The following is a 27,234-nucleotide window of genomic DNA, read 5'->3' as shown; positions in this document are numbered from 1 at the left end:
GGAAATATCCTTGTTATATTGTTAAGATGATATAATAGGAAGCCAGAAGGTTTTTAAAAAAATTTTTTTATTAACAGCATGGACACGATGGTTTTAATTTCTTTTCTTTCCTTTTCTTTTATGGTGCTGGGGATCAAACCCAGGGCCTCATGCATGCTAGGCAGGTGTTCCAGCACTGAGCTACATCTCTAGCACTCTAATTTGTAATATATAATAAACAAGGGTCATCGATGAATGGTAACAAGTGATTCTTTCCCTTTTGTTTGCTTCTCTATAACTTCTATATTTTCTTCAATGGACATATAATATTTTTAAAAACTACAGGGCAAATTTTTAAAAGGAAGAATGAAAGAAAGGTAGGCAGTCAGGCAGGTCTCTATTTATTCATCTGTGAGTTAGAAAAATCTCTGAGAAAAGAGAGATTTTCTTAGACCATCTAAAAACTAGTAACTTAATTCTAATCGGGAGGAAGGAGGCATATGGAACACTACAGCATCAATATAGGTGGTATCACGTGGCCTGTAACTTAACACACTTCGGCAGAGACAGTATGACATAAATGTAACATTTTGGTCTGTACTCAAAGTGGGGACAGTCAGTTGTCATAATTGGGAACGTGAATACTCTGGTGTTAGCATTTGAAAAAAGATACACTCTAAGGGTTAAGTGCTTCAACATAGCTTTTATCTCTGATCAGCACCGAATATTAGTATAATGAATATCAGAAATGGACTTTGATAGATTAAATTAGTGGTAAAAGATTTGGACTAGCTAAAACAGTAAGGTGATATTTATATGAACTTGCATATGTACATGTATCTATCAAGTCTTCCCCTGCTAGGAATGGCTCAGCCTGGGATCCTGAGGCTTCAGGACTCACATGACTCAAACGACTTGAACCAGATGGCCACCAGAATCCTGCAGCTACAGTACTGTTGCATTTGCTGTTGGTGAACCTTTTATCCACAATTTTGTCATAGTGCCACGTAAGGGCAGAACGCAGTGAGCTTACAGAACAGGCTGTGTTACTATTTCACCTTTGTTAGTATTTTCATGTGTGCCAGAGCTTGGTTTTATCCCACCCGCCTGACTGCCTATGGCCCACAATATTGTCAGAAAGAACTTAAAAGCCATTCACAGAATTGGATTTGGTCTGTGTCCCTCAAGTGAGGAGGGGCAGACTTCTAGGAACTGCTAAACAAGCACATACCTTACTTTCATGAACGCAGGTGTTGTCAAACTAATACTTCTTAAAAATAACAGCTCAATAAAAGCATCTGGTTTAAAGTTAGAAATGAAGCATTATTGTTGGAATGCTAGCATACAAATAAATGTATTATATCATGCTCAAAAATAAAAAGTTCACATAAGGGGCTTCATGGCTACATTTCCTGTAACCCATCCTAAATAAACTGCTGACAGTGCCACGGTACAAAAAGAGTGAAGAAACTGACTTATATTTCACAATGTGATCCTTTTGTCAGGCGACTCTGACACAATTAGTTTCACATAAGTTGCTCATCTTATTTGGTAACACACTACTGAAAGTTATGTGTAAAACAATGATCATCTCTGGAGATACATTGTAAAGTGAAATGCTGAAATGACACCTGTGGCATAACAGAACTTTTCTGGAGGAATATGTAAATTTGATGGTCATGTCTGTTTTCCTGGGGAAAAGGTCTACTGCCTCTTTCATCAGATTTTCAATAAATCTGACAATGTTTTTTAGGCACTATTATATGTGTTTGATAAGTGTAGTATATTCTAACTGAAGCTAAAACCCGAAATGGATTGTTAGGAGTTGAACTGTGCCCACTCTCCCTCCCCCAAACCCCATGTTGAAGCCCCAGTACCTTAGAATGTGACCTTGTTTGGAGATAAGGTCTTTACAGAGGTATTCAAATTATGAAATGAGGTCACGAAGGCGGGACCTAAACTGACATGACTAGTGAGTGACCTTACATGAAGAGGAAATCTGGACACAGACACATGTAGAGGGGAGCCAATGTGAACACACAGAGGAAACGACCATTTACAAACCAAAGACAGGCTCAGTACAGATCCCCTATAATGTGTAGAAGGAACAAACCCTGTGGTCACCCTGATCTTGCTTAAGCCACATGGAATTAGGCAAAAATCCTAAATCCATGAGTTTTGTTTGGTTAACACTGAAGTTCCCACACAAAGTTTAGTTCATCCAGACTCTCATACCCAAAATTTATAAATTCTGATTTTGTCAGATTATCTTACTAGGAAAATAAGAATGAGGGCAGAAAATCGATCAGTTAACATATATAGGTCAGGACTCTACATCTGACTGGGAGCCTGAATTGTGACCTGGAAAACAGGAGATACTGATGGCTCTGGCACAAACTACTTAGGTGACTTTTGAGCAGGTTCCTTGCTTTCTCTGGATCTAAATTTCTTCATTCATAAAATTAAAGATCGGGATTACTTGACCTTCAAATTTTCTTCTGTTGGTATAACTTTATTATGAGTAATGAAACACTAAATACCCTCCCCAAAGTAAAATATTTTGAGGTTTCCTTTCAAAAAATTGTTGGTAAAGCAAAATATCCTCTGGTGTTTCCACAGTTCAGGTATTTTAAAACTATCTCTTATTGTACATAGTGAGTTTAAGGCTACCCTGAACTACACAGTGAAACTGTCTCAAAAAAAAATTACAATTTTTACTAGGTTAAAAATTTCACTAACAGAAATTAACATTGTTCCCAATCCAACAGATCCCCAAGTAATGTTATTCTGATTCTATATCACAAACACTTTTCTTAATTTGTTACTTTTCTAACCCCTTTATCATAGCGTTCATTTAGATCCTGAATTAATGCTTTTGAAATAAGCTGTTAACAGCTTCCTAACTTTTCTCTTTTGTTAAACTCTTATCGGTACACGTGGAGAACTCAAATATTTACCCAATGAATTAAGAAATTCTTGAACTGCACTCCAGACCCAAAGGATCAAAATCTGGGGGAAAGGATTTCCTACTTTCATTAAGTTCTTTAAGTATTTCTATTCATACTGAAGTCTGAAAAGCACTGATAACAGAGGCTACTGTGAACATTATGCACCATGGGGTAGTAAGGAAGGCCTTGCATAATTCGCCTTCTAACTACTTGTCCAAATTAATTTTTTATCACTTCCCATGAACTCAGTCATAGTGAAAGATACTTTGATTGATCAAAAGCAATGTTTGGGAGCCTCTTGCACATCTCCTTTTTGTTTCCTGCCCTGTTGTCCTTTGCTAGCTTTACAACTTAATGCAAGTAGAGCTTCTTCCTCTATAAAGGTTGCCAGTCATACCCATGCTCCTCATCCCTCAGTGCCCCACAGCATCCTGCTCTATTTTTGCCCTATCATGCTACCATTGTATTACTTTTCTTTACTGCCATTTCTGCTTTCCAGGCTGTTTCGGATCTTCACAGGAACAAACTTATTCCTTTGTGTTCACAGATCCCAGTACAGTGAGAGTAAGTATATACTTATTCAAATATTTGTTGAATGAATGAATAAAAATTTTGAAGAGGCCAGAAACTACAAGGTTTAAGATCTAAATCCTAAGTAAATGTTCTATACTTTTTTTAAGTCAGCAGGCCAATAAATACAAATATGATTGCTCTTTGTCCTGTAATGCTTCTTGTAGTAGTGAAATGTTTCTCAAAGTACTGTTTGGGTACCCCCTGAGAGCTTTAGGACTATCTTAGGGAATCTGTGAGGTCAACACTATTTTATAATGATACCAAAATGTTATTTGCCTTTTTCACTCTCATTCTCTCATGAGTGAGGGTACAGTTGAGGACCACAGAGGATATATGCTGTGTGGTATTACAAGTGACTGCAGAATAGATATGAATGCCCACCTTTCTTCAGTTAGGTCAAACAGTAAAGAAATTTGAAAAATATAAAATAACGCCACACTTTCCATTAATTTCTTGAAAATGTGTTATTTAGGTTAATTTCAATGAGTTTATTATTGCAACTTTAAGCGATAACAATTTTGAAAAATTCTTGTATATAGTATCACATACAATAACTAGTAATAGATAGTTTTAAAAAGCTCTTTAGGATCCTTACTTTAACCTCAGATCAAAAAATCTGAAAACCACTGCTCCAGTCTTCTCTCAAACTGGTCGAATTGTACCAGTTGGTCTAAAGCAATTACCCATTCAAAATGCAGGGAAATAGTCCTACTTAAGAAGGCCTGTAACTCAAAGTTTTACTTCGTTTTGTTTTTTTTTTCACCATTGGATGGCCACAGTTCTTTAAGCATGTACATTCATAGCTCACTCGGCCTTTGAGCCTGTCAAAAATGTGTTGCTTCTTCCATGAAGTTTTTCCTGATTATTTTTACAACTGAATACGCTATGTGCCAGTTTGATCTGTATAGTACTTTTTAACTTCTCTAATGGCTTTGTATTTTTATTATTTGAACATTTATTTTTCTTACCTTTTAGACTATGAAGTCCAAGATGGCAACATGGTTGCATTGGAATTTGAATTTCAGCTTTTCTATTACTAACTTCGGGACGCTAGGCAAGTTTCTTAAATATTCTGGTTGAATTCTAGTTCCCACAGTTTTGAATAGGATAACCCTAATTATCTGTTGTCATCCCCAGTGAATAGAATGAGCTTAGTACAGTGCTCAGCATACAACAGAATGAATGACAGCTATGACTGTTTTTAAAATCTGTTCATCTTCAATCATATTTCCTTTAGCATTACTGGAATTTAATAAATATTTCCTAATGTGATAACAGTTTCCTCCTGAAGTAGAAATAATATGAGGCTTAAAGAAATGCTATCTCTCTCTCTTCTAGAAAACAGCAGGACTTCTAGTCCTCTGAATTTTTTTTCATTTCTCATAATCTGTAATTATAAAGCTCTCATAGATTTCTTAAAAAAAATCTATGACTATGTTTTAAGTATAGTCTTTTTCTTCCCCTGTGATTATTTTTGACCCTACCATTAGGTTTGTTTTTCTAAGCTTTAAGGAGTATGTTATTACCCCTAAAATTGCTAAAGATAATTTTCCTTCCTTCAGGAGTGGCAAAAATATTTTACTTAGATTCCCACCACACATATATGTGTAGCTTTTACAAATAAAATGGACTGTGTAGTCTTAGCGTAGCCTAAATATACTTTAGATATTAGAAGGATGGTAATCTTAGCACTTAGGAGGCTGAGGCATGAGGATCTCAGTGAGTTTGAGGCTAGACTAGGCCATATAGTGAGTTAAAGGCCAGTCTGAACTACATAGTCAGACCTTGTCTCAAAAAAAAAATACCCAAAATAAAAATTAAAAAATTCCAGAAACTGAAGGTATCATAAAATACATTTTATCTATAAAGAATTTCTCAAAGGTAATCAAATTCACATATCCTCATTATCAACTTTTGTTAGACCCAGAGACATGTAGAATACAGTCCTTGCCTCCTTCAGGACCCTATCTCAGACTTTTAAGAATCATCACATCTAAACCACTGATGCTAATGGTATTGTTAGTTTCAAATTCGGCGCGGGGGGTGGGGTGGGGGGAGATACAATATAATCTAACAGTAAGAGAAAAGCAACTAAGTTCTTTGGGAAACTTCTGTTCTTGACTTTTTAGTACACTGGACCCTTGACTTACTAACTCAATCGGTTCCCCAGGGCTGGTTGTAACTCAAGTTGGTTGTAAGTCAATACAGCTGAGATCTGGATGTTTACCGGGGTACATACTATAGATAACAAGAGGCAGATGAACCTTCCATGAACTTAATTAACCTGAGTTGTCTGTATGTCAGGCGGGTCGTAACCTGAGAGTCCACTATACTTCTGTAATCAAAGCATATAGCTAGTGATAAACAAGTATCTCAACAACTCAAGGTCTAAAAAAAACTCCTGAAGACCCTAGATTCTTTCTGTGTATAATTCAAAAGGCTTTTTATTGTCCAAATTCCTAAATGTTACAACGTGATCGTCATATTAAAGAAAAAGGGTCTCAAAACTTCTCTGTTTCTAAACTCCTGTTGGCCTAGCGACCTCAGTTACATGGCTGGATGGATAATTATCTCAAATTTGACAATCCCGGGAACATTGCACAAGATTCCAATCCTGAGCATTTTCTTGCTGCATAATTTATGTCCTAAAATGGTAGAATCAGAATGAAAATATTGCTTTCTTTCCCGTTACCTAGTCTAGATCTTCCGGACTCTCAATGCAATGAGGTGGTGCCAAAAAACTACAGTTTAAACGTCATCCGAAGTGCAAGCTTCCGATAACTCTTAGAACATCACGAAACTACCGCGAAGGGTGAAAGCCAAGCAGAGTACTGGGGTGGCCAGGAAGAAACGCGGGCTCTCAAGGGAAGGCGAGAGGGTCAGAGCGTGGGCACCAGGCACACGAAGGGTGCAGCCTGCAAACAGAAAGCTCGCGCTGTCGGGGGCCCGGCACCGGGCGGGAGGGAAGCGCGGAGCCCTGGGCTTCCCCCGCCCCCGCAACCCGGCCCGGGTGGCCTGGCCGCTACCTCTCAGAGCACAGTCACCCCTTTCCTACGCCTCCCCCTCCCCAGTGTCCCTTTCCAAGCAGCTGTCACCCACCGCCAAGCACCGTGCCCAGGAAGATGCATTTCTTTTTGTGACGTTTCAGAAAATTCCACGTCGATCTCAGCATTTTCGGGCCCCGGGGGGTGGGGGCTGCCTGGGATGAGGGGCCGGGTCACCAGGACGCCGTTTCTCTGTCGCATGGGCCGGACGACCCGGCAGGGGCGCCGCCGTCCCACTAGGTGCTCCCCACAAACCCCGAAGGCAGCCGCCTTCCCGCAGCCGCTGTCACCCGAGCGAGAAGGGGGCGTGGACTACGGAGGAGCAGCTGCGCTTTGCGTCCCGGAGTCCGCCGCTGCCGCCGAGGCTCACTGGGCCGGAGCGCCCAGGTCCGTCCGAAATCGCTTCCCGGTGCCCCGTCCCTCGACTTCCCCCCGGAAACGACGCCTCACTCGCACTGCGTTCCGCCCCCGGCGCTGCTCTTCCGTCTCGGCGTGGAGGGCGCGGTATGGAGGCGAAGGCGGCTCCCTCGGCAGCTGCGGGCGGATCGCGCACGGTGTCGGCGGAGGAGACTGCAAAGTGGATGGAGGAGGCCATGCGCATGGTAAGCACCCCGGGACGGGGACGCCGAGGGAGGAAACTGTTCCCCCCCCCCCCCCCGCCGTTCTAGGCGCACGTCCCGGCGCTTTCCCGTCACGGGTCTCCGCGGACAGCGGGCTTTACTCTCCCGAAGTCCCCTGTACCCCATTCTCACGCGACCCTGGGGGAGGAAAGGTGACCGCACGCAGAAACCGTGCGTGTGATCGCTGTGATGGGCGCGCCGAGTGCAGCCCTTCGGCCACTTGCTCCACGGGCTGCCTCCCTCCCCTTCCTGTGGACTCAGACTCTTCAGAGTCACTTTATTTTGTGGGGGTTTTTGGCTCCCTTGAATATACCTGGTAGAGAAGGAAGGGGGCTGAAGATGTTGCTGGTGGACAGCAGTAGGAAAACGCGTCCCCATACAGCCAGCGCCCTCCCCCGTGCATCCCCGGGGCTCCCTCTGTCCAGCGTCCTTCCCTGGCTGCCCCGCGGGCTGAGAAAGGCGGGCTTCCCTCCGTGGTGGTGTCATCCCGGCTTTACCCGCACTGGGGTGAGCCGCTGAGCTGCTTACCAGGAGGAAAGTTTGTATGGCGTGTACAGCACGTGCACGGCCCACGGGGTCGTGTTCTGGAAACGCCTGCCCTGGGGACTTGGACATCGTGGGAACAGCATCGAGTTCTTCCGCAGAGCGAGACGGTGCAGCCTCCAAAGGCCTCCTCAGCATGGTACGCAGCCAGTTCCTCCCAGGCTGTGAGCCTGTGCAGCGTTACTGTAATGGATGCTGCACGCCACTGTAACACAGCGCTTGGGATTTGTGTATCTAAATATAGGATACACAAAGTGCAAATGTAGTATAAAAGTGTCTTTGTGTGTCTGTTAAAGTGGCACGTCTGTACAGGGCACTTGCTGTGAAAGGAGCCTGGTGGACGGGAGGTTGCCTGTGTAAGTCAGCGAGTGGTGAGAGAATGAAGGCCCTAGACTTTGTAAACACTGGCTACTTAGGCTACACGTTAGAAAAAAACGTTTTCTTTCTTAAATAAGTTAACATTAGCTTATGATAACTTTCATCTTTTCTTTTTCTTTTAAAAGTTTCTTTGTTAAAAAGCCGAGACACAAACACGCACATGAGCTAGGCCTACACGGGGCCATGATCGTGAATCACCATCTTCCACCTCCATACCTCATCCCACAGGAAGGGTCCTCACGGAGCTAGCATTTCCTAGGATGGCAGTGCCGTCTTCAGCAGTCCCACCTGAGGGACCTGCCTGAGGTTGTTTTATAGTTAACTCTTCATATGTATATATGGAAGTTTACTCTAGAATAAGAATAAAAGGCATAGTACAGTAAATACATAAACCAGTGACATAGTAATTTATCACTAAGTTTTATGTAGTGTGCATAATTGTATTGCTGTATTTTCATGATGCTAACAGCATGGTGGGTTCGTTGCCACCAGCATCACTACAAACACATGATGCCTCATGATGTCCTTAGAACTATGAGACCCCTAGGCAGATATTTGAGCTCCATTATAGTCTTGTGGATCTGTATATCGCATTTGCAGTCATTGTTGACCATTTCATCTTTATACATCACATACCTGCATATGAATGCACATATATACATTTATATACAGATAAATGCATATCCATATACAGACATTTCTTGTAGAATGACCCAAGTTAACTTCCTGCTACTAGGTCATTAAATGAATTGGTTGTAAATGAGGAATTGTATATAGAATGTACATTACAATATTCAGAACAAAGAAATGGTCAAAGGAAACTCCAATTTGATGACTTTGCTTTTATTTGCCTCTTACATGTAGTACTGTAATGTGTAACAGAACATAAAACTATAGCACTGTACACTACAGTACAATCCAGAAAAAATTACAGTACTCTACTGTAAAAGAAGCCACCATAATGCCACACTCCTGCTCATGCTCTTGCATTGTAAGTCCGAATGTGGGTCCTAAGTCTGAACAGATTAACGACTAGTTGTTAACCATGTAGGTCATTCAACAAGGAATATCTATACACACATATATTTACATACACATACAGTATATGCATTTATACATACACACATAAAGATATATGCAATTCCCTTTAGTTTTTCATTTCTCTGATACTACTGTAAAAAAGATCCTTTCATACATGTTTATAATTATGCCTTTCTATGGCCTCTGGTCCGCTGTAGTTAATTAATTCCATAATTTTTTCACTCATTCCTCAAGTGTTTATTGAATACACTGTGCTTGGCTTTGGGGCTTCATTACTGAGACTAATTTTGTTCTGTTCTCTTACTAAAATAATCTCTCACATTATTTGCCCTGCATTTATTCAGTATTACAGCCAAATACTTTTCAGTTTCTAATGTAAGCTGTGATGCATTAGAGCATGTATCATAGTTCTTTTGACTTATATAGTGTTCTTTTAAACTTGCTTCTCATACCTTTAAACAAGTGTCCCACAGTGAAAACAAAATAAAACTTTTATATTACAACTCAGAAAATAAATATAGGTATAATCTAAACAAAAGTTTTACAGTGGAATACTTATCCTTCCTATATATAGTTTTCCTGGCATTTTTATTTTACTATGTTTCAGAAAACATTATTGTAACCTATTAACTTGATACCATGACTCATTCCTTTTTTATTTTCCTCCCTTCTATTTTTTATTCTTTTATTAGTACATGTTTATAGTACATAATGAGTCACATTCCTTGTGGGGAGTTGGTACATGTACATAACACATTTAACTCTTTCTTTTATTTTTGTGATCCCTTCTCCTCTCATGGCTGTGTGTATCAGAATCATGTTTTCTTTTCCTCTTTTTATAGGTTTTTACTTTGCTTTAAGAATGTTGTCATCCTGCTATCTTAGAGCATTTCATCTACCCACTTCTACATTTCTTTATTTAGGCTTAGGGACTAAACACTTAAGTCCTTTAATGATGTTTTGGTGTGATCTTAGGCAAGTCACTTAAATCACTCCACAGTTCCCTTTCTAGTCTATCAAATGAGATGGCTGAACTTCAGAGAATTTGTAAGACACTGGCCTTTTGTCTTTTAATTGGATTATAAACGCCTGGGTTTGTGATTACACAGTTTACCTCCTGTTTGGGATTAAGGAGGCCCTTAGTGGTTGCCTTTTTGGTTTTGGCCTATGTATATTTCTTCCAGGCTTTAAAAAAGGGAAAAGTTCTCACCACAACTTGTGTACTTTGTTTCGCAAAGAAACTTCAAATCTTAAATTTAAAGAATAACTTCTGATAAGAATTTAAGATTAGTCTAAGAGTATAACTAGTGTTAAAGCCAGAGGCAGCAAGTCCATCTTCGACTAATTTGTACTGAGGATTTGTTTGTTCGGAGATGGGGCCCCCCAGTGTGGCCCAGGCCGGCCTCCAAGTTGTGATTCTCCTGCTTCAGCCTGCATGTAGCTGGGACTACAGGCATACGCCACCACTCCTGACTCTACTGAGCATTGGAAAGTGAAATCGCCACTGCGTGTGCATAATGGGGAGGAAGGGGGCATCTAAAATATTTCTATCTTTTTAAAAAATAAGTTTTTAAAACCCCAGATCTTAGTTGCTTTCCCATCACTGGGACACAATACCTGACACCAGCAACTTAAAGGAGGAGAGGTTTATTTTGGCTCAGTTCGTAGAGGTTTCAGTTCACAGCCAGCTAGCTCCAAGGCAGGCAGCATGGCAGAGGAGAAACTGCCCATAGCATGCGGAGGGAAGCAGAGAGATCAAGGGCAGAGCGTGGGGGAGCTGGGGAGACATAGAGCCTGCCGGGCCACGCCCCCACCTCCTCCCACCGCGCTTCCCTCCCTTCATCACAGTTAGCTATAAACCCATCAGTGCACGAATCCACTCTGAGTATCAGGGCCCGCGCGTGATCAGTTACCTCCCACAGCCCCACCTATGAGCTCATGAGGCTTTGAGAGGACATCCAGATATAAACCCACAAGCCTGGGTTATAAAAAGGAAGGAAAAGGGCTCTCTAGAAAACTGGAAATCTAGTTTTTAAAGAAACACCATCTAAAGTCAATGAGACTCCAGAAGTCAGTAGAGCCCTACTCATCTAACAGGTTCAACAGTTTTGGACAGCAACTTAGCGCATGCACCATATGACCCAGTGGTACCACTGCTTATGAAACCTGGTTAGAACAGTGAGAGACCACAGCTGTCATTTCACTGTTAAACATGACGGTGGAAACCAGGAAGCCTGCGATTTTTAACACTGAACAAGCAGATACAAATAACGTTATACTCTACATTAGGTGTAGAGGTTAGCTGTGATCAGACCAACCTTGACAGGTTGCCTCGGCGTCTGCATCTGTATATGAGACTATAATATCTATTTCACGGGTTGTAGGGGTTAAATGATCTTTGTAAAGTGCTTCACAGAATGCATTCAATAAATAAAGTTCTTACTTTGGCTTAGTGAATCAAACCAGAGGAAAATTTGCAAAGATAATTAGATAACATGATAAAATTATGGGTGATTTTTTAAAAAAAGTCATCAGTATATTTTTATGACATAAATCTGATTGAGAAGATAGGATTAAAGATTAAGCCAAATAAAAGCAAATAAAACTATAAGAGAATTAGAAGTAAATAAATGGTATTTGTATAGTATTGGAATAGAGAGGGACTCTTTATATCAAAGTCAGGCATAGTGTCACATGCTTATAATTCCAGCACTCAGGAGGCTAAGGCAAAGTATCTCCATGAGTTACGGCCAGCCTGGGCTACGTATTGATGACCAGCATAAACTACACAGTGAGACGATGTTTAAAATAATAACAATGGGCATAATAAATAATAAAATATGCCACCAAAGGACAGAAAACATGACAGAAAAATTGTTAGGTTTTCATTAAACTTTGAAAACATCTATCTGTTTAAAAGGTAAACTGCAAAATAATAGCAAGTGGCAAAAAAAAAGAACATTTGCAACATAAATATAGAAGGGTGTTTGATAGCTTTAATGTATAACTTATGGACATGTATATAATATATAGTCTATATAAAATGCAAGCACTCTCCAAACTAATAAGAAAAGATGGATGAAAATATGGAGAATGTCAAAGGATATGAACAGGATATCTCTAAAGGAAATGACAAGTAGCTGACAAATTAGTACATATGGCATTTTATTAGTAATAAAATTCAAACTAAAAAGAGATATAATTTGTCAGCCATTAAATTAGCAAGACAGAAAAAAATATAATGCCCATGGGAATAAAGGTGGGGCAGAGAAGGTTGATTGTAGGAGCTGAATGCAGATGCCCTTTCTACAGGGCAGTTTGACTGCACAGGTAAAAAGCCTTCAAAATGAGCTTAGCCTTTGACCCAGTACTGCCCTTTGCCTTTGACATTTTTTCCCAAAATGAAAGAATTTAATTTTCTTTTCTGATTGCATAAATAATTCAGTCATACAAAATCCAACTATAAACATAGTTGAACTAATTTTGTGACTATTACCTAACGCCCTGCTGTCAGTGGACTGTTAACGTGTAAACAGCGCAGTTTCGGATGACAGCATAGCAAACAGTACTGTGCATTACAGAGCTTTACATGGCACATACGTTTGACCTTTGCCTCACTTTGGGTCCTCATTGTAATTTCAGTTCTAACATTTTGGGAATACTCTTCTGTATGTCTCTGTCCATATGTATACTTTCATTACAGTTAGAATGACTACCAACAGTGAGACAAGGGGTGTGTGTGTGTGTGTGTGTGTGTGTGTGTGTGTGTGTGTTTTAAAGCTGTAAGCATATTGCTATGTTGTTGTCTGCAAGTGTCCTGCCCAATGCAGTAGCCACTAACCACATGCTGGGTGTTTAAATTTAAATTAATTAAGGTGAAATAAAATAAAATTCAGTTCTTCAGTTGTGTGAGACGTATTTCAAGTGCTCAGTAGTCACCTGTGACCACCCGCTATTTCCGTTGTGACAAAAGCTTCTGTTAGGGAAGATCTAAACTTGCAAAAGAGATGGAGGGGGAGGGAAGTTTGAAAAAAGAGTTAAAGTGTGTTCTGTACATGTGCCGTCTTCCCCCATGAATGTAATCATTATGTACTGCAAACATGCACTAATAAAAAAAATTTTTTTTTAATCTTCTATTGGACACCACTGTTAGCAATGGTCACGATTCCATTACCAGGTTGTGAAATTGTCCGGTTCCTCTTCTCCCCTAACCCAGAATTATCACTCCCCCCGTACCAGGGATTGAACTCAGGACCTTGTGCTTGCAAAACAGGTGCAGTGCCATTGAGCTACATCCCCAGCCTTAGAATTATCACTCTTTAATGTTTGGCAGTGTGATAAATGAAAAGCAGCATCCCTGTTACTTTTGTTGTTCTTTAGTAAAGTTACCAAACCTTAATTCCGTCAACTTTATTACTTTAATAAAATCATTCTCTTTCACAACAGTTTTCTTTTGGAGAGCTGAGCATTTAAGAAAGGCTGTGGTTTTAACCATCATATCGTGTGCGCTTAGCATAGCATTCTAAGGGAACAAGGTTGGCAAAAAGCACGGGAGCAAGGAACAGCGTTGTCCTGTTGTTACGTTCCAGACACGGTGCTGTGCACAGTGTTTCACGGGGCCGTGTCTCTGGAGCCTCACAGCAGCCCTGCGACGTGGGGATTGTTGTCCGTATCTTCCAGTGCGGACGCGGAGGCTGGGACAGTTTGTGATCTCCGCAGTTACCGGGCTGTTAAGATGAAGCCGTGACGTGAGCCTGGCCTGTGGCCATCTCCCTGTCGCACGCTCACGGGTGTCCAAGTGCTGCACTCTCCTTGTGCCTCGATTTCATTACCCTGACTATGTATGGAGGATCCTGATTGGACATTTAGGTTTTTTCCTTCTAGAAACTGCCCAGACATATTCATTGATCAATTTTATTTATTATTAACTTTATTTTTTAAAAATCATTGTAGGGGCTATTTGTGTTTTATCACTATTTCCGGAAATAATTCACAAGGAAGCAATAGATACACTATACAGGGTGTTCTTCACTTGTTTACTAGAAGTATAGAATTTGAATCAATGTAACTGTCAAACAGTTGGGGATTAGTTTAGTAAGTGTGATGTATTCAACAAGAGGAATGCTCTGCAACCTTTAAAAGATCATGAGATGAAAAATGATTACCCAGCTAAGTGAAATATTTACAATACATTTCTGAATGAAAAGGGCAGACTGCTGCATTATATATGTAACGTAAATCTGCTTCTCTAAAAAATAACCCTGCAAATACATCTGTGCAGGCATAGGAAAAACACTGGATGACTTCTGTTGCTTAATAATAGTAATAGTGATGAATATTTTGGGGTATTGACATTATGAGTGATTTTTATTTTTTTATTTTTTATTTTTGGTACCGGGGATCAAACTTGGGTCCTTGTGCTTGCACAGCAAGCAGAGAAACCACTGAGCTAAATCCCAGGCCCATTGATTTTTATTTTTGATGTGTGGATTTTTTACTCTCAAGTTTTCTACTTTGAACATATCTTACTTTATGCTTGGGAAAAAAGAAAGATTGGCTATAGATATACACAGAAGGAAAAAAGCTGCAAGCTTTCCAGAATAAATTGTGTTTACTGAAGTATGCATTTTCTAGACATTTAGTATAATACTGTGCTAGACCTGTGGGGAGTGCAAAGAGAAAGCATCATCTGTTTTGACAAATGTGGGATGATCGAGTGTTCTCTGTGTATCCGGCCTTGTGCTTGGTGCTCAGGCACAGACTAGTGGTCACGTTCTAGGATCAAGCCATAAATGAAAGTTGATAAGTGACACGTCCAGGGCCCAACATAGAGACAGACATAAAGCACTGCCGTATAGTAGTAGCTGACAAGGTTCTGAGCAAGTTGGTTCAGAGAAATGATGGAAGTTCTGCATTTTAAGGGACAAAAGCAATGTAAGTTGCTGGAAAGGTTGATCAGGGGAACTGTCAGGTATGAAGAGATGAGAAACTTTGTCTACTAGAACAGAGCTTCCTACTTAGAGCTTCCTAACCCGGGGCTCAGGTTTTAGGATGAGTCTGTGAAACTTGAAACTATTTATAAAATTTTATGTATGAGGTGTGATCTAAATTTACAGTGAGTGTTTAAACTTAAAATATTATTACAGTAAAAGACACATTGGCATTGATCACCCTCAGAATCCCTCTCCTCCATCAAACACACTTATCCCATCGTTCTTGCCCCTTTGTGAAGCAGTTCTGGACGTCCTCTTTCCTGAGTGTCTGTATGAGGCATGATAAAAAGTACTGCAAATGCTGCTGCCAAGTGCCATCCAGCAGAAATTTGGCCTCGTGAAAACGTTATGGTTGTCCTCATCCACTTTATTCACCCGATCTGGCACTGTGTGACTTCCAGTTCTTCCCCAAGTCAAAACGACCATGTTTTGAATGAGAGGTAATTGTTTTGAATTGATCCAGGCACCCACAATTGTGCAACTAAAGAGACAAAAGGTAAACTTTCAGATCTGCTTCAGAAAGTGCCAAGAATAATGGGGAAAATGTGTTCAAAGCAACACGGAGTATTCTGAAGGCATTAATGGCAGTATGTCATAAATTCACCATCATAAATTCATTTTTAAGAAGTGAGCGCTCACTGTAATTTTTGATCACGCCTCCTATATGTGCTTTTTTCAGGTAAGAGCCTATAACTGTCATCAGATTCTCAAACAGGATTTTGCTTCTGGAAAGGATGATAACCACAGACCTAGAAGAATAACGTCAAGCGTGTCGGAGGCTGGTCTGCAGGGAGACTGGTAGTTGGGAGGCCTTCAGCACCATATGGAGGAATTGAAAGTTGGCAGAGGAAAAGAGAGCATCAGGGTGTAATTTGTAGTAGCAGTTGTAGAACAGTTTAACCTTTTATATGTTATGATAGTCTACCTAAGAGATCTTCTGGCTAACTTGTTTTTTTCCCTCATTTTTTGTCCTACTTTGGAAATTTTTCTTTGGGAACCCAGCAAAGGTCTGTGAACTGTAATCTTCTGCCCCTCATCCATTTTCACCACATCACTGGGGAGTAGTTTGTAATGCTATTAACTTTACAGAAAATAGGAAAAAATCTGCTGCGCTTCCTTACAGGAGCTTTCATTATCTGCAACTGGGTGAGACCTGCCTAGAGGAAAAACCAAATTACATTTAATGAGAAGATGGAGACCAGTGTTTGGGCTGCAAGGAAGAGAGATTTCGGTAGCAGTTCCCTTTTGAAAGCTGATAATCTGTTAATTTTATAAGACCAAGTAACCATTTTAAATAATGACCGAGCTTGGCCTCTTCCATAAAGGGCAGGGAGTATTAATGAAAGCTACCGCACATCTCTCAGGCCATTTTGCTTGAGCTCCTTTGCATTCATAAAGAGAACATCACGCTTCGCGGAAGAGGTAGGAAGAGTGTTGAGAAATATGAGACAGGATTGAGTGAAATGGATTTCCATTTTCTTTAAATCTGCTTTGAACCAAGAATGATGAGATAAGTGTGTCCCAAGTGAGTGGAGTATCTGGAGGGGGATTAATAGCAATATGTCTCACTGTTAAGTTTTTTTTGTTTAGACATACACTGTATTTTTCGATCATGCCTCATGTATTCTCAAGCTCTCAGAATCAGAATACTTGAGGCGTAGACATGGTATCGGGTCTTAAAAATTTGCGGGGGAGAAGTATTTCTGGAAGCTAAAAATGTAACCCGTAGAGGAGTCACTTAAAGGCCCCGCTTCTCCTTTCCACCATTCCCACACAAGTCGCCTCTGTGCCATTGCATTCAGCACCGATGACTCCCGCCCCACCCAGCTTGGCCAGGCTTCTTCTGGGGTCTGCCAGGAAACCGGACATGCCTGGTTTTCCTCTCCCTCTGTAGGCTTGCATGCATTTATTTATATTTATTTTGGGGTGATACTTGGGGTTGAGCTCAGGGACTTCACACTGAGCTATATCTCCAGCCCTTTTACTTTACTTTATTTTCTGAAGGTGGAGACAGGATCTTGCTAACTTGCTCAGGCTGGGCTCTCGCTTGTAATCCTCCTGTCTCCGCCTCCCAGAGTGCTGTTATTACAGGTGTGCACCACCATGATGCGTGACCTAACATTTCTTCTTCATCTCTGCTGCAAGATCTTTCTTATTTTCTATCATTTATACTTATTAACTTTCTGTTTTATAACGATTATAAATTCATGGGGAGTTGCAAAAAAATAGTATACGAGGATGCAAGTATACAGTTTCCTTTGGTGGTAGTACAGTATCAAAGCCAGGAGAGTTGCATTGGTACACTCTGCAGAGCTTATTAAAATTTCAGCACCTTTTGTGCACTTGTGTGTATGTGCTTGTGGTTCTGTGCACCTGTGGATCATGGAGTATATGTGTATTTACTTTGTAAAGAAACTTCCAAAACGTTTTTCAAAGTAGTTTTGCCATAACTTTTATTGTCTCACTTTGATTAGAAATCATGAGACAAAATGACATCCAGTCTGGTCACCTGTGTGCTACTGGGACTCTAGGAGATCACTTCTATAATTTTAAAGAAGAAAAAAATTAAGAAAGTAGAATTTTAACAAGTGAAAGAAGGGCCAGGGATTTAGCTCAGTGGTTCCTCTGCCTACCTTGTAAGCTCAAGGTCCCGAGTTTGATCCCTGGCACCAAAAAAAAAAAATAATAATACAGATCTGCGATAGTCCTTTGATCACATCTGCTCCCAGTGAGAAGAAGAAATCATCAGAGGCTCGAGACCTAGGAAGGTACTGTATTCCAGAGTTCTTCCTCACATGGGTACACCATGGAGAACACAGACGCTGAGTACCATAATGGAATTAGATTTGAGAAAAGGGAGAATCTTGGCTCCTGATTCTTGTGTACATCCTGCCTGTTCCGCATCTGTTTCTTTGTGTGGCCTTTTCAAGTACCGCTACATCTCAGATTTTCCACTTTTTATTTCAGGCCAAAGATGCCCTCAAAAATACCGAAGTTCCTGTTGGCTGCCTTATGGTTTACAACAATGAAGTCGTGGGGAAGGGAAGAAATGAAGTGAATCAAACGAAAAATGTATGGGAGTTGAGCCGCATGATGGCAAACACACTGAGGCGGCAGGAACAGAGTACTGAGGGAAGTTAGCAGGAAGATGAGGCGGAATGTGGCCCCACGAGGGTCCTTTCACATCTCTGTTTTAATGCTGTTTTGTTCTGATTGTGACAGTGCTACAGTAATTTTTTAAAGATGGGGAAAATAGCAAAATGTAATGAAGCCATACAACTGTAGTGAATAATTTTTTGGTAGCATAGCTGCTCTTTAGCAGGAAACGAGGGAGTTGACCGAGGTGATACAGTTCAGCAGTTTATTTATTGAGAGCTACGTGGAGACACGATTCAGGAATTCCGAACCTGAGCTTTAAAAGGCACTCAGCATAGGGAAAGTTTAAGCTCTCCTGTGGGTTTCAGGATGCAGCCAGGACTGGAACCCCTTCTCTGATGCCTCCTCTCAGTTTCTGAGTGTGATTTTACCTAAACATCCCCCCACCCCACCCCGGCCAGCTCTGCTCCTACCTGGCTTCCTTGGCACCTTGGGCCACCATGCTAACACTTTTCCATCATGCCCTAGGTGGTAAGTGAATTAATCACTTTGCCTTCCTGTGACAAAATACCCAACACCCACAGCTTAAAGGAGGTGAGCTTTCTTTCAGCTCAGTTTTGGCCCATGGTCAGCAGGCTCCAAGGCAGAAATGGTGTGGAAGAGCCTGGTGGAGGAAAGCGCTTCCACCCTTGGCCATCAGGAAGCAGGAAAGAAGGGGAGCTGAGGACAAGAATCCACCTTTCCAGGTCAGGCCCACAGGGACCTGTCTCTTCCAACCAGGCCCCGCCTCCTTGCAGCACATTTAGTTCCTGAACTTTGAACCCACTGATGAAGATAGCACCCCATGATCCAAACATCTGAGACTTTTGGGGGAAGTTTTAGCTCTAAACCGTAACAGTTAGAAAACAAGCACCTCTCTGTTGGCTCCACCAGTTGTTTGGGTTTTTTTTTCTTTCTTTGCTTGTTGAGGGCAGAAACTTTTTATCCTACCCAGAATTTATTTAGTACAATGACTCATACATAATTAGCACTCTTTAAATTATTGATAAATGCTACTGTAATGGATATTGTAAGTAGTTGTTGCATAGAGGAACTATGACTCACAGTAAGCTATTTTAACAGGAGGCGGCAGGGAAGAGGTAGCAGAGTACGTACATAGCACCATGCAGCACTGTGCTTCGTGTAATTCCATTTGCCTTAAGGTGTAGAGGGGTAGATCCCAGGACACCTCATTTTCATACGGGAAAACAAGACGTAGATAATTTGCCCAGCACTCCATAATTAGCATTGTCCCTGTCAGGATTCAGATTTAAATGTGGTTGATTTCACATGCTGTGTGATTTCTCCTATGGAATACTGATTCCCATGAGGTATCAGAGACTAATATACCAAGTCTCTGCTTCTCTACAGTTTGCCAGCATATAAAAATTTCATCCCCCAGCAAACTAAATATAGTTAGAGTGAGGTCAGTGACAGCCTTGAAAATATATTTGAAACTAGATACAAGCTTATGAAAATTTCAAGCTTCCCCTAAAATATTCAGAAATCCTAATTATCTTTTTTCTTATCTTCTCTGTGGTATTTTAATTGATTTTCTTTTCTTTTCTTTTTTTGGGACAAGGTCTTGCTATGTAATTCAGGCCAGCCTTGAACTCACTATTTAGCCCAGGCTGGCCTTGAACTCTCGGCAATCCTCCAGCCTCAGCCTCCTGAGTGCTGGGATTTCAGTGTGCCACCACGCCTAGCTGTGGTATTTTAATTGAAAGTTTCCCCTAAGCTCCTTAGGAATATAACTAAAAATACAGCAGGATTTATACAGCATCTGGGAGTGGATATCTTCTGTGGGTGAGATTATGATACTTGAACTGGGGAATAGCCTGTCAACTGCTGAGGGTCTCCTGAAACCTCATTCATTAAAATGTTGGCAGAAGCAATAGACATGTCTTTTTATATTTGTTTGTGTATTTGTAAAATGTCAGTTATATGAGGCAAATGATCAGTGCAAGCATCTTTCTTTGAAGGCTACTCGACATGCAGAAATGGTGGCGATTGATCAGGTCCTCGACTGGTGTCACCAAAATGGCCAGAGTCCTTCTTCAGTCTTTGAACACACTGTGCTGTATGTCACTGTGGAGCCATGCATCATGTGCGCAGCTGCTCTCCGCCTGATGAGTATCCTTTGACTTTGTAAGTTCAAGCCTTGTACCTTTCCTCTGAATAAGAAACTGGCCAGACGCATAACATATTTTCTTTTCTTTTTTTGGCCATAGTACTGAACCCAGGGCATGGTACTTGCCACAGGTACTTAGTATACTTTTCACCATCGAACTACAGCCCAGCAGTTTTCTAATATATGAAAACACAAACTTAGGAAACTCATTGCAGAATATATCTTGACCAGAAAGGAAAGATTTTACGTAACATTTCCTGTTTCTTTTTATGTCAATAAACAGAATTGTTAAATAAGCTAGGGAAAAAAACCTCTTCAAACTAATTTAAACTGCTATATAAGAGCAAATCATAAATTAAGTGAAAGTGGATTACAGGAGAATATGTGCCTAAATTCTGCCTTTGGATGATGGATTATGGGTAATTTAAAATTTTCAGTGTTTAGCTGTTACTTGTTTTTGCTATGCATACCTATCTCAAAATATTAAAAAATTAAGTAAAAAGTAAGTAAGTCAAAGATATTGTTTATAGTACCATAATTGTATAAAAAAGTGGTAAATTAATAGTTATAGCTCTTTGCATTGTGTCTTAACAAAGAATAAGCAACATAAACACTGGGTGCTCTATAAAGATTTTTTGAAAACTCAAAAACTCCATTTCATACTTGTATTTTAATGTACAGTTAAAACTATATGCAAATAATTTGATCACTTTAAAAATAACAGAGGTTTTTGAGTACAATGAAGTATACACTCATAAAAGAAGAGTTTTTGGCAACTTAGAACCTTCTCATGTTGCCTTTTGTGTTTCCTTAGCTTTATTCTGTTTCGTATTGGAGCAGGGGTTAAATTCTATGTAGGCTGGGAACGGGGAGCAATCTGTTATTTTTAAAAATTGAAGATCCCTGGATTACATTCTTCCTGTCTGGCTCCCATTCTCTACTGATTCTGAAAGGTGGTGTAGGAACAAGCAGAGGGCGTACTACACTGTGAACATTACACTGTTAACATTAAGCATTAATGAACATTAATGTTCACATTACACTATGAACATTAACTACACTGTGATGTAGGCACGAGCAGAGCACGTACTACACTGAGAACATTAAGCAACTATGCACTCAATTTTCGTTCTGTTTGCAGTTACGGGTTAATTTCGAAATGCTTTAAACCTTTCTGTTGTGTAACTGGATTGTATGATTTTAAAGACTAATCCCAAACTTCGCTTTGAAGCATAGTCTGAGCTTTCCTCTCCAGGAGGGCTTGTATCAACCCATGCCGATTTTGCCACAGTGCTGCGTATCCTACAGGACCTTAATTCTGTCTTATAAATCCCGCTGGTTGTTTATGGCTGTCAGAATGAACGGTTCGGTGGCTGTGGCTCTGTCCTAGATGTCGCTTCTGCTGACTTACCGAATTCTGGGAGACCGTTTCAGGTAGTACGATCTGCTTACACTTTTTCTTTCTGATGACTTTCATCTCACTGGGCTGGTGGACAGTGTGTGATCCATATTCCAAGAAGCTGTCACAGAATCTGACATGGTCCCAGGACCCCAGATTGAGTTTCTTATAGCTTAGTGGAAGACAACAGGTAAGAGTTTCTAGATGGGTGGTCTCGCTCTTCATTGACAAAATCTCTCCTGCAGGAGAGTCCCTGCCCTCCCCCTAACTTCTAACAGTCTTCAGCAGCGTTCCTGTCATTCTGTGGTGTACCAAGCTTGGAGAGGCCTGGCCCATGTCAGTGACCGTAGATGCTACTTTCAGTGAGCACAGTATTTTTGAACAAATTAAATAATTTCACTAGGCTACCATATACCTTATTAGTGGTATTTTATTATTTTTATTTTTATTATTTTTTATCTGCCTTTTGAACGTTGAGATTTCCCCCTACCCAGGGATTCCACACGTCTTCAACTCTTCGAAATTCCACATTCCTTTTACATTTACACATCTTCAAAGATTTTATGATGAAGAGTATAAGCATTGGGAATCTGTATGTCAAAGTTTGGTTTAGGATGTGCAGTTTTTCTACACTGGTTCAGTTTTTCTCTCCAAAAAGGAAGGTTAACCCCAAAGTATTATAACTCTAAGAAGAAAAGAATTTAACAAATGCTGGACCTCATGGACCCAGCTATTTATTAGACTATGATAAGGACTTATGAAAGGCTAAATTTAGTTCAATCCCATTGAGAACATGTTTTATAAAATGTTCTGTCTTGAATGTTCTCTAAACATTGGCTTTCCTAGCACATGGTTTACATATAAGAATAGATGCTTTAACATCAATCACATCAGCCAGAAATCACAGTGGAATGATAGAGAGTTAATGATGTAATTAGCTTGATCATGACATACAACTGCAAAGTGATTTGATTTTCCCACTGGTAGGAGTAGCTCAAACTTTGTTTACATAACTCTTTGCAAATGAATTGCTGAGTCCATACAAGACTTCGCTTATGAAAATGATCTAAAGAATTTCTCAGTTTCTGGCCAGAATAAAGGTGAGCCCTTGGATGTCAGACATGGGTAGAACATTTCTCTGAAACATGGGTGATGTGAAGGCACAAATGGAGTCCTTTCTCAGACCTCTGCATAGAGCAGACCTGGCTGAACCAAAACCAACATTCCCTGGCACTTTACACCACACACATCATCGGCTCAGTGGAAAGTGAACGCTGTGGCTTCAAGCCATAGCGCTAGGTTTGTTGCCAAATTACGTTTTTAAGGGTATTTTATGATTCTAAAAAAATCACAGACTTCTAGATTCTGTATTTTCTTCCTTTGTCTGTGTTCAGAGGATAGGAAACAATAGGAAGCTGAGGTGTCTTTTCTTATTCTAGAATTAGAGATTCTTTTAATACTATATTATAAGCAGCATGAAAGTTCCTAGCGGAGCCCTGTAACCATTTTCTTGTCAAAGAAGATGGTGTTTCATTTATAATTTCTGCTTTGGTTAAAACTTTTTTATTTTATTAAGAATGTGTGCTTTTTATTAAAACTGAAACTAGCTATAAAGGATACATGAAAATATTATCTTGGTGTTTTAGCGTAGAACAGTTTCCTTCTGCACTTGTAGCTCAGCGGTCTTCTCCCTGACTGTGTATTAGAACTTTAGTGCTTCCAGGTGCCCAGCCTCTGCCCTAGGCCATTGAACGGGAAGGCACTGGAGGAGCATGGCTGTTTGTAGGGAGCTCCCGAGTGATTCTCCAGGGCAGCCAAGGTGGAGAGCCATTGCTCTGACTGCACGTAGGAGGAGAGGGCTTCGTGTGTGCATGTGGAGGCTCACTGGAGCAAAGGGGGAGCCGTGGGGCCACCACTGCAGACCCACAGCAGCAGCAAGGGGACTGACCCCGAGCGATGAGGCAGTGAGAAGCTGTGGGGGGGAGAGAGTTCTGAGCCAGCCGGCGAGGCTGGCTACAGGGCTGTGGAGAGTAGAGGTGGTGGGAAGACCAGTGTTTTAGTCAGTAGGGGTCTTTAGGTTACCACCGAGGGCAGCTTCAGAGGAGTCTTGAGACTGTGACAGCGAGGAAATGAGAACAAAAGTGGAGTCTTGCAGGGGCCAGAGGGAAAGAAGGGTTACTGTTACAATTGGGAAAGTTGTGAAGGCTTCACATCGCCCAGGCACGAGCAGACAGATGGTGCCCTGGAGTGACTGGGCCTCCAGTCTCCGTGGGAGTCAACCAGCCCTTCCTCCCTTATACCTGGCATCAAGGACGGATACATCATTTCACTCTCCTCAGAAGGGCGTGTTGTGTCAGACTCCTGATCCCATCTCTTTCATTCTTTCTTCAGGCTCCCTTAATATTCATCCTCCAGCTCCGCCACCCCGTCAGCCGGTTTCTTCCCGCACAGCCTACGCTCTCCTTCCCTGAAACACTGCTTGGTCTCTGTAAATGTTCTCTACGTCCAGCTTGCATCTTCTCCGTGTAGTATGTCTCGCAATATCATTCCTTCCTGATAGCGCCATTGCTTACTTATTTTTTCATAGGTTTTGCTCTGTTCTCTCCAGTTGGATTCCAGATACAGAACTAACTGGACACTTTTTAAAAAGTCCTTAATACCAAGAATGGACAAGATTTTTTTGGTAAAGGGCTAGCCATTATTTTAGCCTTTGTGAGCCACTTATCTCAGTGTCTTACAGTCTTTTTTAACCCTTTAAAAACATAAAAGCCACTCTTAGCTCACTCCTCTTCGCAATGGAGTGGATTTGCTCTGTCAGGTATAGTTTGGCAACCCTGCTGTGTTGCTTCAAACACTTAATGGGCCACCAGTAAAGAACAGCAGATAAAATAGGCAGTGTTTATTAGCACCTATGACGTGCCAGCCATGTGATAGGTATTATTTTATTTAGTCCTCACATTGTCCCTGAAGTTAAGTACTACACTGTACTACAAGGTGTAGAGCGTTTATGGACCTGGCCCAAGATTAATCAGCCGACGCTTCAGTAATAGTTGATTAATGGTGTTGTTTCCCTGAGGCTGAATGTCTGCTCTTTTGGAAGTGTACTTTATCTGCGCTAATATCCCCAAAGCAATTACCATGATCTGAAATCTACTTACATAGTTAGATTCGTATCACTGTGTTTGTGGGCTTCGGCATACATTTTCACAGGCCTTCGTTCATTCTCCCCTTTCTCATTTCATCAGTGCATTCCTGGATACCGGGCTGAGGAAGCTGTGGAACTGTTAAAGACCTTCTACAAACAGGAGAATCCAAATGGTCAGTATGCCCCTACTGCATATAACGAACCTCCCTTGGCTCATGTCAGTATGAGGAGAAACTGACATGAGCCTCCATCTTCATTTTTCCTTTTTCTTTTTCACAGCACCGAAATCAAAAGTTCGGAAAAAGGAATGTCAGAAATCCTGAACTTGTCTGATGAAAGACCAATGCCTCACAGTGACCCGGACAAAATTCCTGGGCCGAAAGCTGTTGACATCAATGAATCATATGTTTACATGTTGTTACCCTGTGGGTAAATGGTGTCTCTCATCATTTGCTCTGTTAAGGGAACAAATTAGCACTTCTTAAAAGTCTGACAATTGTAAACAACTATTAGCTTTTCCCCCGAGCTGAAAGCACATTTTCAGAAGGGGAAAAGTTAAGGTTTGAGGTTTCAGAAATTAGAAACAGTGCATGCCCTTCAGCCACAGCTTTATGCCCGGTCCAGGGAAGTGCTGGCTCGCAGGCAGTGTGTCCGCATCCATCACTGTGTGTGTCTGGACAGGGTGTGAGACGTGTTCTCTGGGGCTGGCCTTCCAGAGTTGGAGCCTCAGGTTTTACAGCTCTTATTTCCCTCAGGGCACCGGGGCCTGGCTTCTTTCTAAATTGTCTGAGTTTGTGTATATATGACCATGATTACATGGTCCTTAACACAGATCTTTTGCTTTTACAAAGCATTTAAGAAAATGAATACTTTCAAAACAAGTGCTTACAAGTCATTTTTTAATTGTCACATATTGGTATAATAAAGCCCTATTTATGCCTTCTTTGAAGAGGAACAAGCAGTCTTAAAAAGATAAAGGAATAAATGGGACAATTCCTTATTATTGAGCAATTATTTTGTGCCAGGGTCCTTTCGTTTCCTGGAACAAAGTGAAGAAGCCTGCCTGTCCCCATGGAGCTTGTATCCCAGCCATGGAGACAGATGATGGGTATAGTGGATTATGCAGTTTGCTGGAGAGTGCTGAGAGTTATAGCTAAAAGAAAAAGGGGGGGCCGGGGATTTAGCTCAGTGGTTTCGCCACCTGCTGCGCAAGCACAAGGACCCAAGTTGGATCCCAGGTACCAAAAAAACCCCCCCAAACAAACAAAGAAAAAGGGGGCCCGGGGTGAAGGAGATGGGCGTGCCAGTGGGTGGTAGGAATGCTCATTGGCAGAATAGGATGATCAGTGTGATCTGAAATCAAATATTTACCTAAAAATATGGATAGTGAGGTTTACATTTAATATCTAAAATTTGAAACTGTGAATACAACATAGGAGAAAGTATCCACAGCCCAAGTTTCTGATGTCGCAGCCAGCGCTGATTGCAGTAGGGGTCACCGTGCAAAGGGCCACTGTGCAGAGCTGCACTGTGCGTCCTTGCCCAGAAGGGGGCCTCGCTGTTCCACCAGAAGCCCAGGCCAGGCCCTGGCAGGCAGAGAGCAGTCTTCTCTCAGTTGCTTTTCTTCAGTGGATTCGTTTCCTTGATGCAAAGCATCTGTATTTGTTGATTCTGCCATTTGAACGATGTCTCTGACTTGTTTGTTTTGAATTACAGGCTGGAATGTAATTGTGGTGGAAGTATTTTTATATTGCTGAGAGTAGCAGCTAATCACAGTTACATGGTTCAGAGGATTTATAATTGCTAGGTTTTGTAAGCGTATGTTCTAACTGCATTTGCAAAGTTTTATGGAGAAGAATATGCATGATTTTAAATCTACAGTAATGTTGCATGCACCTTGTCTCCAGTTTTTTCTGTTTTAAAAATTGTCTTCTCATTAAATTTTAGTGCCTTGACTTGTTTATTCTTTCTTGCAGTTGGTTATAATTCACTCTGGGTGTAAAGCTTTTCTGCAAGCTGACTTCTCTGCATTTATTGTCTTCATATCACTTTCCTGGGGATTCTCTGGAGGGTAAACTACTGGGTCCTCAGTAGAGTACACTCAGTAACTCTGAGCATTGTGTGCCAGCGGATTCTTGGTAAACGTTTGTCAAATAAAATTATTGGTTGAAATTTTGGGGAAAATGAAAAAAGAGACTAAGATAAAAACACAGAGCTAAAAGTAATATATGAGTATTTTATCCCAGAAGCAGTCACTACTAAAAGAATCAAAGCAAGAAACGAGGAAGGACAGAAAAGACCTTGC

At 41.1% G+C, this 27,234-nt stretch overlaps 2 protein-coding genes across 7 annotated transcripts in view; one reads left to right on the top strand and one right to left on the bottom strand.

Annotated features, from left to right (window-relative positions):
* The window catches only part of Pex3 (peroxisomal biogenesis factor 3), a 38,650-nt gene extending 31,798 nt beyond the window's left edge, over positions 1 to 6,852 (bottom strand). For 2 of the 3 annotated variants that reach the window (XM_013072688.3, XM_004846044.4), the window contains exon 1: positions 6,600 to 6,787. In XM_013072688.3, coding sequence (XP_012928142.1) covers positions 6,600 to 6,672 — 73 coding nt within the window. In that variant the 5' untranslated portion in view covers positions 6,673 to 6,787. Of the gene's footprint in view, positions 1 to 6,599 lie in introns of all 3 variants that reach the window. The other variant, XM_013072689.3, reaches the window with a different exon arrangement.
* Positions 6,853 to 6,976: 124 nt separating this feature from the next.
* Positions 6,977 to 26,884, top strand: Adat2 (adenosine deaminase tRNA specific 2). Of its 4 annotated transcripts, none has more exons than XM_021259316.2 (8): positions 7,016 to 7,146; positions 18,087 to 18,191; positions 18,851 to 18,961; positions 20,237 to 20,387; positions 21,713 to 21,819; positions 24,176 to 24,312; positions 25,030 to 25,102; positions 25,209 to 26,884. In XM_021259316.2, exons 1-7 carry the CDS (start codon positions 7,051 to 7,053, stop codon positions 25,070 to 25,072), a joined length of 750 nt encoding a protein of 249 aa, XP_021114975.2. In that variant the 5' UTR covers positions 7,016 to 7,050; the 3' UTR covers positions 25,073 to 25,102; positions 25,209 to 26,884. The 4 variants fall into 4 exon arrangements, with proteins under 4 accessions (XP_004846102.1, XP_021114975.2, XP_021114974.2 ...); XM_021259315.2 differs by lacking the exon at positions 7,016 to 7,146 and adding an exon at positions 7,155 to 7,846; XM_021259318.2 differs by lacking the exons at positions 7,016 to 7,146; positions 18,851 to 18,961 and adding an exon at positions 7,157 to 7,846.
* Positions 26,885 to 27,234: the final 350 nt, after the last annotated feature.

This window comes from Heterocephalus glaber, unplaced genomic scaffold (genome assembly GCF_053883595.1).
Source record: "Heterocephalus glaber isolate CG9 unplaced genomic scaffold, H.glaber_assembly_v1.0 deba00001550, whole genome shotgun sequence".
Taxonomy (NCBI): domain Eukaryota; kingdom Metazoa; phylum Chordata; class Mammalia; order Rodentia; family Bathyergidae; genus Heterocephalus; species Heterocephalus glaber.
The sequence above is the reverse complement of the archived record's forward strand: the minus strand, read 5'-3'. Positions and strand labels throughout refer to the sequence as shown.